Source organism: Boleophthalmus pectinirostris, unplaced genomic scaffold (assembly GCF_026225935.1).
Source record: "Boleophthalmus pectinirostris isolate CB_2022bp ecotype Guang Dong unplaced genomic scaffold, ASM2622593v1 HiC_scaffold_10, whole genome shotgun sequence".
NCBI lineage: Eukaryota > Metazoa > Chordata > Actinopteri > Gobiiformes > Gobiidae > Boleophthalmus > Boleophthalmus pectinirostris.
In genome coordinates, this window is record NW_026570971.1 from 31,384,700 (window position 1) to 31,395,306 (window position 10,607).

The 10,607-nt window shown below is 44.0% G+C and overlaps 1 protein-coding gene across 1 annotated transcript; it reads left to right on the forward strand.

The window, feature by feature from the left end:
• The first annotated feature begins 392 nt into the window (after window positions 1-392).
• LOC110153081 (uncharacterized) lies at window positions 393-9,516 on the forward strand. Its single transcript, XM_055160773.1, is given in 5 exon segments — window positions 393-2,228; window positions 2,922-3,081; window positions 3,807-4,115; window positions 4,353-4,687; window positions 4,690-9,516. Coding segments are annotated over 3 exon segments (2,907 nt in total). The 5' UTR covers window positions 393-2,228; window positions 2,922-3,081; the 3' UTR covers window positions 6,953-9,516.
• Window positions 9,517-10,607: the final 1,091 nt, after the last annotated feature.

A 10,607-nucleotide genomic window follows, 5' to 3' on the forward strand; every position in this document is an offset into this window, starting at 1 on the left:
TAAGCTACTATTGAAGCCATAGCTGCCCTGGAGCAGACTGAAGGAGGATGTCAATCTGCGTCATTGGCCCCTCCAACCACGACCAACACTCACGCACACACCACATTCATACAAGGCAATGTAAGTGAAGTGTCTAGAACACAACAAGTACAGATTTTGCCACTGCTGCCCCAGTGCCTGCTGCTGTATGTAAAGTGTAGAAAGTAATAAAGTTAAAAAAAAAAAAAAGCACTAAAAGCAAAGGTGTGTCCAAACTAAACGTTGTAGTCTAAAATATATGATTATATGCTTTAATCCTTTTGTTTTTACAGTATTTTTTTATATTTTCTGTCTTTTTCGTACGTGCCTCCTGCGTGTACGTTAACGTCATGACGCCTCCAGCTGGCCGTGCGTCACTTGTTTCTTTTCTCGGAGAGACGCGCCGCTGATCCTTGGAGCTCCGGGACTTTCGGCCTCTTTCTACCCCGAAAACAGCGCTCAAAGATCCGGGACCGAGCCTCGCTCCGGGAGCTGCAGCAAAACCGGGACCGGCTGGTTTGGTAGGTGTTACAGGGAAAACAGCGAGCTCCACGGTGGATTTCCTGGTTCAGGTGCGTTTGACCTGGGCCTCTGCTTCGCTGCGTCTGCGAGGAGTGAACGCCAACAGCAGCTTTAAAACAAGAAATATAACGTTGTTTTTACGTTTTACATATTTGTTAAAGTTTGGAGTTCTTATATTTGTGGTTATTGTTGCTGCTAAAGTGAATTTTGAAGATTGAATCGTGCAAAATGTCCATGTTTACAGTCACTCCGAAGGCCTAGCAAACTTTGCGACTTTTGCAGAAGTGAGTTTGTGGGCTTGGAGCCGGTTAAATGCGGGTTAAGAGCGTGTTTCTGCTGTGGATCGGATTAAATTCAGTGTGATCGGCGGCCCGGCGCTACTGGTTGGGTCCAGGCCGGGGCAGGAGCAGCTGTCAGCGGGATAGTGAGCAGCTGAGGCCAGGGAGAGCGAGAGCCTGGAGGTTAGCAGTGGTTTAGCCGTAGCTTCGGAATGCAGCCTGGCTCGGTCTGGCACGGGTCTGAAATACTCACTTGGGCTGTTTTTATCCTTCCTGTGCACGCACAGATTCCGTCAGAGACAAGGAACCTGCTAATAACATGCCACTAACTAACCTATAGCATAGGAACTATAGACTTGTAAGGGATAGCACAAAGTACATTGTAAATTTTATTTCACTTAATATCAGGAAAATACGGCTGTTTACAAACTCACACGACTCTTTAGAGTCCTGGTTTAGTGCTGGTCCTGCTCTGATTATATTATGACTCCTGGTTAAGTCCTGGTTCAGTACTTGGCTTAACCTCTCTTTTGGTCTTTGATTGGTGAAAGACCAATAATATTTGGTTTTGATTAGTTGTAGTCTTGGTATTATCAGGGTTTTCTCCCTTGTTGTTGTTTACCTATCTGTTTTATTCCTGGTTCAGTATTAACTATGGTCCTAGGTTTAATCCTGATTTTAGTCCTGGTTTAAGACCTGATTTAGACACTGGTTCAGACCTGGTTAAAATTTTTGTTATCATCCTAGTTTTGAATCATGTTTTTTGGCCATGGTTCAGTACTGCTCCAGTCTTGGTTTAGCTCTAGTTTTTAGACTTGGTTTTTGTTATGGCGTTAGAGTCAAATTCATTCAAATAAGACCATGAACTTTAGATAATCACTTTAACACAGACACAGATAAGAGTAGGAAGAGAGGTTACACCAGCACTCTTTAAAACACTAATCACATCAGGGTTAATTCAGATGCCCTCCCTGCCATTTACAGGTCACACGTTTGAAGTTTGAGGGAATTCTTTTCATCTGTCCAAAGACTAACACTAAAGTAGTCGGGAATGAACCAGGACTGAACCGGGACTGAACCAGGATTGAACCAGGACTGAACCAGATCTAAAGCAGCTCCAGCCCGGGACCGAACCAGGTCTAAACTAAGATGTTATTGTAGTAGGCCTAGTAATTTTCTCTTTGAAACCAGAGTAGTGTTGATTTGAGGGTTAGGGTGTGTCTGCAGCAAATCAAGAGGACAAAGAGATCAGGAGTCTAACCCACAACCTCCTGACTGAGAGGAGAGGCAAACCACTCTGCCACAGGGTTCATTACTCTTCTAGTGTGGAGTTCAACGAGGAAGTGTTGACACGGCAGCAACCAATCAGAATGCAGCTCTGGAGTCAGACCTCTGACATCAGGAGCAAGGGTCAGTCTAATAATTTTTATTTGAATATCTTTGCATTTTGAGCTGAAGTTAGACAATGTTTTGTTGGATTGAAATTAAACGGCACTCAAATTTCAAATTTGATTTTGATACTAAAGAATTAAAGACTCAAAACTCAATGTGGCCTTACATATGTGTAATCTCTTAGTGGTCCAGGTAGGTTCCATCTTTGTCCATGGTCCATATTAGTCTTTGTGGTCTTGTCCTTGTTCTGATACAGCTCAAGATCATCCTAAAGCTATTCATATTCAAGAGGCGTTTTTGTCCTGTGAGTGAGACTTTTTTAGTATCGATACCTGCTCAAATGAGTTTTGATACTAGTCTTAGTGGCGATTAGTACCTATACAGCTGTACAGTTCCATTGCACCAGAGGGTTGTGCTGAATGTTCCCTTTGCACATGTGCAGTTCGAGTAGTAATACCAAATGAGTCACACCTGTGACCCCTCTGTTCCCACAGAATCTTCTTGTGGAAAACAGAAGGCTCCTTTGAGTATATCTGGCGGTCATGCGGGATTCAAAAAACCGTGGTTACATACTCAACTTTTCTTTTACACTGACCTTAGTCTCTGCCAGTGTCCCACTGTGTACCATCATGAACCATAGTGACCTAGTGTAATGATATATTTTCACAGAGAGGAGCAGACATTTTAAACCATAATTTTGTCATTTTGCAGGGATCCTTCAAAGGGAAGAGCCTGAGGAATAGACTTCCCTTTTCTTTTCTTTTTTTTTTTTTACCTGTGTGGGCGGAGTCAAGGTGAGCCTCCGAAATGTGAAGCTGCCAATCAAATGGGACTAGCCTGAAGTGCAGCCAATCCACACCAGCGCTCTGAGGTGAGACTCTAGCATTGTTTATTATTGTTTATGCTCAGGTTTGTCACTTTGGTATTTTAATTTTCACAATATGGTATAATAAAACAGTCAAAAAAAAATCTTGAGTAGAATATGACTATTTTTATATTTTACTTTCAACATCTAAACTACATGTACTACAATACTTTTCTATAAAAGGGAGTATTTTGATATTTGCAGAGGGCATTCTACATCTTCTATTATCTAAATAACTGAAGCTTTTTATGATTAATTTTATGATTTCATAACTGAGAATTCAAATTGCTGTTGTTGTGATTTATTGTGCAACATTAAGCTGTATTACTTGTGACATGCTTCCAAAAATGAGTGCCTCCTTGTCGTTTAGTCCTGTTCTAACTCAAGTAGAACCTCGCTGTTTAAACCAGAGGCTCTTTAAGTTTATGTCACCGGGACTTTTCCTGGACTGAGTCTGGACTGAAGCTGCTCATGATTAAACTCAGCTTCAGTTACATAACAGAACCACAGCTGGACGTAAGATTTGGATCCAGACCAGGACTGAACCCGGTCCAGCTCTCATGATGTAATGATGATGTAATGATGATGTGATGTTTTTATGAATTTAAAGTGGTTTCATGTGAACTCACTTTTTACATGTTAAAGCAGACATATTGTGCTTGTGAACCCGATCTAGACCTGGTTTAGACCTGGTCTAAACCAACTCCAGACCAGACCTCTCTGTGTTTCAGATGCATTTGAAATCGTGCCCGAAGTTGTTGCGCTCGGAACTGCGCCTGGACCTGGGTCAGCAACAGGGGGCGCTGTTGAGGCGGGGACAGAGCCAGCGTGTCCCATTGGCCGCTCTGTCCACCAACACGCTCCGCTGCAGTCCTGCGAGGGGCGCTGTGCTGGGCGGGGCGGCACAGGCCAAGGGCTCAGAGAACGCCGTGTTCACAGAGGAAGAGGGCGGTGGGCTCGACGTTTGGAGTGTCATCAAACCAGGACATGTGAGAGAGAAGATTGCTCTGTTTGCTCACGACACGCCCAGCCAGAGAAATGTAAGTTACATGGGGATATGAGGGGATGACATCTGGCGCACAGGGAGGGCATCTGATACACTGGGAGGACATTTTGTTAGTAACAAGGTGTTTTCGCCTGCTATGTTTCTCCAACCACACCAGAACATCTGTAGATTAACTAGAAACATTTGACGTGCTTCCATCTCAGACTAACACTACAGGGATGCAGGAGGATGGGAGGGTATCTGACTCAATAGTAAACACTCTCTTCCACAGGCCAAAGGGAGCTGGGATGTCACTGCCAAACGCCGCAGAAGAACCAGCCAAATCCAACCAGCTCAAGTCTTCCAGTCTCCCCAGCCTTCAGTGACTCTGAACCTGCAGCCTGCTGCCCGGGACCCCACCCTGGACCCACCCCTGGACCCACCCCTGGACCCACCCCTGGACCCCCCCTCTGGACCCCCCTCTGGACCCTCCTCTGGACCCCCTCTCTGGCACTCCTCTCTCCCCTCTCCCCCCCTGACCCCTCTGACCCTTGCGAAGATGACTCCAAACTATCTGTGGTGGAAATGGTTGCGTTTTTGGAGCAGCGTGTTATCACCTGCTCGCCACACGCCAAACTCCGAAGTTCCGCCTCTATCACGCTTTCCCGAGCCCCACCCCCTTCTTCTGTCACCACCGACCCTCAACCTGCTCCCCCCTCGGACCGGCCAATCATGTTGCAGCAGGGGGAGGAGCCGGAGAGCGTCAGTGTTTCCGATATGGTTGCTAAACTGGAGTCTCAGTGTTTGCGACGAAGGACTCAAAGTGAACGCCGAACGGTTGGACGTGTTCTCCTAGCCGAGCAAAACCATGCTTCCCTTGCCAACATGCAGCCAATCAGCTCCTCCAAACCATTCAAAGTCACACCCGCAGCCTCCACGGCCACAGAGATAAGAAAGGCGGCTGTTAGCTTTTGTAAATCAGACGTAAAAGTCAAAGTTACTTCATCTTTTTCTACTGATTCAAAGGAGGTTATTAAGACTGCCACAAAAACCACCCCTACTTTGTCTGAACGTAGTGACGCCATTGGACGAGGCAGAGTAGAATCCCCACCCTCCTGTCACTCAAAACCTTCCCAGCTTTGTAAACCGGACAAAAACTCACAAGTCAAACTGAACACAATGCAAAAATGTGAAACTCAGAAATCAGTGAACACGGGGGACATTTTGAGACCTACTGTACGATCTGAGGTGGTATCGGCTAATATGATCAAAATGGAGGATGTTATTTGTGTTAAAGATGTGACTAAACCTGATCCTAAGCCTGATGATGCATTAAAAACAGTAGGAGTGTCCTGTGTAAAGTTAAAAAATACACCTTCGTCTGAGTTTAAAACTGAAAAATCACTAAACAGTTCCAACATGGAGGAGCCAGTGCCTGGTTTACTGTTCCTAACCCCTCCCTCTAAAGTCTGTTTCCAATCAGAGCAGAGAAAACCCCTCAGTCCCACCTCCTTGTCCTCAAACTTAAATACTGATTCGTTCCTGGTTCTGTCCACGTCTGAGCTTGCTGTTCAGTCAGAGCAGAGGAAAGTGGAGCGGCATCACAGCTGCTCCAACTCTGATTCTTTCATGGTTTTGTCTCTGGATCTCACAGGCCCATCGCAAATGAGGACACAATGCTCCTTCTCATTAAGTCCTGCCTCCTCCTCAGACCAATCAGAAAAGAGGAAACGTCTGTGCTCTCAGAGTCCTGCCTCCACTTGTGACTCCAGTCCATTCAGAACGCTCCAATCCAGCTCTAGGGATCTCACTGCTCAATCAGAGAAGAGGAAAGCCAAGTCAGACTCTAACCTGTCACGCAGCTCACTTGATTTAGTCATCCAATCAGAAACAAAAAAACCCAGCAGAGTCCAATCAGAAAAGAGCTGTCTAACAGTTACAAAGGCTTCAATTGATCAAACTGACCAGTTACAAAACAGCAGCGGTCTCTTCAGTGAATCAGAGAAGAGAAAGTCCTGCCCTGTCACCACCTCAGAGTTCAATGTCCAGTCAGAAGCCAGGATTGAACTTTTACCCCTTGAGAGCCAATTGCAGCGCAGAAGGCTTAACCGTATCGCCCAATCAGAGAAGAGGAAGTCTTGCCCTGTGATGGTTTCTGATTGGTCAAACACTCTGGACCTTGGCCAATCACAGACACTGAAAGCCCCATCAGACTTTGCCTTAGACACAAGCCAAACAGAGCAGAGGAGGTCCTTCCTGGCCTCTTCCTCTGACCAATCAGAGGCTCGTCCCTGTGGCTCTGTGCTGCGCTCCTCTTCTGATGTGGGCTATGAGCGCCGACGCCGCAGGAAGGCAGCGAGAGCCTTCAGCTTGTGCTCAGCCGAGGGGGCAGGGCAATACAGTGAAGGACGTGTCTCAGAGGACTTTCTGTTGATGCGGCGCCGCGTACAGAGCCTTTTGGAGCCGCGATCAAACCTGTCATACCTGTCCCTATTGCCACACCACCTGCTCCTGCAGATTCTGCTGCACCTGCCGACCCGTGCCCTGGCAGCGCTCAAATGCACCTGTCACTACCTGCGGCTCGTCATTGACACGTATGACCCGCGACCAATGGACGCCCTCTGGGTGTGCGACCCCCGTTACCGAGACGACCCCTGTAAACAGTGTAAACGTCGTCACCAGCGTGGCGACGTGTCTCTGTGCCGCTGGCATCACAAACCCTTCTGCCAGGCCATGCCCTATGGCCCTGGGTACTGGATGTGCTGCCATGGTGACCGCCGTGATGCTCCAGGATGCAATGTCGGTCTCCATGACAACAGATGGGTGCCCGCCTTCCACAGCATCAATGCCCCGATCTACCGCCAGAGGCCGCGGGAGGAGGATGAGACGTAAAAGTGTAAAAGTATAAGGACAATATCTCTGTAAGCTAAATATACAAACAATACACACAGAGGAGCTGAGAACTACTAACACTACAATATGCAATATGTTTAATACGCCCAGACAGAGAGGATGAGCGGACTGTACACAAGAACTGTAACGTGCTGATCTACAGGCAGGGGGCACTGCAGAGCAGGAGGCTAACACTACAGTATGCTAACGCTACAGTATGTTGTATTTTTGACACGCCAAAAACAGAGACAAAAGCTACCAACATTACAGCTTGTCTGTATCACAGTGTGATCCAGATACTTGGAAATCATGGACTGGAACCATCACTGTCTCAAACACACAAAGAAGGAGAGGAGCAGGAGAAGAGGAGAGCTGACAGAAACCATTTTATCATAACCATGAATGGACAGAGGCAGAGAGGAGGGAGAGAGACTACTAATACTCCCTAATGTGCATCAGTGCATCTTCAAACCAGAAGAGGAAATCACAGAACAGTATAATCTAATTCAAGATTTTATATTTAAATTTTCAAACTCAAAAGTCAAAATGGGAGACCAAAGAGTTGTTAGACAGAGCTTAAATATAGTGTTTCTGATATTAGCCAATCAGAAAGGAAAATACCCAATGTCCTGCCTCTAAGCCTGCTTCTTGCCCAATCAGAATACTTATTTTGCACAGTAGTGATGGACTAGAACGCATTTACTAGAGCGTTCTAGAGACGAATGGCTCCTTATGCACCGATTGGGCAGGTAGCACAAAGGGACCGCAAAAGCAGAAGGGATATTAGGTTACATTTTAGGTGATATACTATATTAAAAGCATGTTTATTAGTAAGTCTTGGTGTATTCTAAGATCCAGAACCGGATTTTTAAAAATAAAGTTACACAGCGAAATCCTGGGCCCACATTTGTGATTGTTGGAAGTCACAAAATGGCCACTGTTTCTCTGACGACACAGATCTGGCAGCGACAGTTTAATGTATCTACTCTAGTAAGTTTTTGCAGATATTTTTAAATGTTTAGAGTCTCAGTCAAGACTCTTTACGCAATGATTCTACCAACAGAAAACCCCTCATTAAAATTTTTAATGAAGACAGAGAAGAATTATACAAGTTCAAATGAACACAAATGTCTGCATAAAAAGAATAATTACTTATCTAATTTAATATTTATAACATTTTAACTTAAACAGGGGCTATTGTGCAAAATAGATTTTTTTTTTTGGGGGGGGGCAGGGTCTTTCCTCATCAGAAACATGCGTGAAGAGATCTTTAGATGTCTTCCATGCACGTTTGAGTATTTAGCGGTCTGTCCTGTGCCCTATTCAAACCATCCTTATGGTTAGCAAATTGAGCCTGTACAAGACTCCGTCCCCAAGTCTACATCATCCATGCTCCCGCACAATAATTTTCAGAAATATACAACATCATGATACAAATCGATACACTACAACTTGACAACCCTGATGCGATGTACGGTAGTTTCGTTATGGGGATGTTGTTTTACAACATTGGGATTTAAAATGTCCAAATTATAGCATAATTTGTGTCAAAATCAAGTGCTACATAGTAGATTATACGATATAGCAGACACATGCATAATATGTCCCATTTTAAATTAGCTGTTCTGGAATTTCCTCCTTTGGTTCAGCTTGGCTCTGTCTCGGTCTATTCTAGACTCAAAATCTTCCAGAAACCTTTGAATCCAGAAGTTTGGGTTAATAAAATAACTAATAAGACTCAGACTGTTATGGAGAATGCAATATTATAATTTATATGGTTGTTTGTGTTAAAGTCACATGAAGCTTTAGAACAAGCCTGATTGGTCGATGTCCGGGCGGGTGATATGACTATTAAAAACAAGTAAATTCCCTGTAGTTGAACCTGAGCTGTGTAACTGTCAGATTGCAGATATGTTGACCTGGTTTATGGTTAATATCTCTGTAATAATTGGGCCTACCCACATGAAACAAAAACTGACACAAAGGCAGTATGAATAAACTAAAGTGACTTTTTTTTTTTCACACTAGCTTCAGACAGTGGTATCATTATTCAACTCCAAGGACATGATTGCTGTCATCTGAAAGGACTTTAAGCCAATCCCAGACAAATAATGAGAAGGGTCACATTTGGGAATCATAAGATTTCTTGAGTCTTCCATAGAGTTATAAAGACCCTTGCTCTACTTGATATGATGTCACATTTAGTCATATTGCTCGGCCCTGGTGCTTCCTTTCCTTTAACTCCTATGTCGTGACTTCAGTGTGTGGGGGCTTGGCCTATTTGTTTGTGTGCGTGGCTCTGTTTGTTTGGGGCGTGGCTCTGCACCTTGTTTGTGTTTACATTTGTACAGAAATGAGAGTTTATATTAATGTCAAAGGGATTCTGTCTCGTCCAATCAGAAGCTGCGGGATAATCACATGACTTTGTTAAATTTTATTATTGTTTTTGCTGTTTTTGTGGGAGTGGCCTTTGAGACGATGCAATATGTGAGAAAATATATGAGAAAATGAGGCGTGTTTTTTAAGTTTGGGAGATTCTGCTTTAATAAAGTGCTTTTCTTTGACTCTGTCCATTTGACTTCATCATTTCTGTGACTGTTTTTTAAATTCAGCTGAAGGATTGAATCAGGCCTCAACTAAACCAGGACTGAAATAGGGACTGAACAGCAACTAAACCAGGACTAAACCAATACTAAACTGGCTGAACTGGGTGGGACTGAACCCTAGCCCAGACCTGAAGATGTAATGAGGGTGCCAACAGTTTTATTCAAATAAAAATGCAGTTACTTCAAAATTATATATATATAAATAATATAAGATACGATACTCAAGTAGAAGTACAATGTAGTGGTTAAAGAAATTATTTGGGAAAAGTATTAACTTAAACATCTGATTGGTCTGTACTATCACTTTATACTCAAGACAAATGTAATACCCCCCCCCCCCTTTTTTTTTTTTTTTTTTTAAGAAGGAATGATAAAAATCCGTGTTAGCAATGAGGGAGGGGAGGGAAACTCAAGTTTTGCTGCAGCAACAATATTTACCTGCACTGCTCTTCTCAGTTGCCTTTGAGCCTCAGTCAAAGGTCTCCGTGCAGTTTAACCAGAGGGCAGGTAGGGGCAGCAGATCTGTGTCACGGCAGTTTGAGGAGAGGAAGAGCCAAGCGAGTTCGTCCTCTGTGTACTTACTGCATCACAGCAGCCTCCAGGGGGAGCCAGGTGAACAGAACAGGAAAGGTTTCCTTCTACCACTCTCGTGTTTTAGCTGATGATGAAACGGTTCATTCCTTCAAATTATTTCCACTGAAGATCTTCTGCCACATTTGCTGCCACAAATGGTGTAAAAAAAAAAAAAAAAAAAACTTCTCAAATGTCCATCTCAGATGTCCATAACTAGCTCCTTAGCTAGCCTTTGCATGGTTTCCATGGATACGGGAAAAAACAGTTCATTTCACACAGTCCAACAGTCTCTTACGTGTGTCCTTTGGACTGCACATGCTTCCCTTCTCATAATTAACATTATGTGATGTTAAAAACTGAGCTCAAAAAACAAAAAGTTTCAAAAACTGCTTAGTGTGTGAGCCAGGCAAACACAATTAACGCGTATGTAATCTTAGCTGTATACCAGAATTTGATAATATTTTTAATAATTTAAG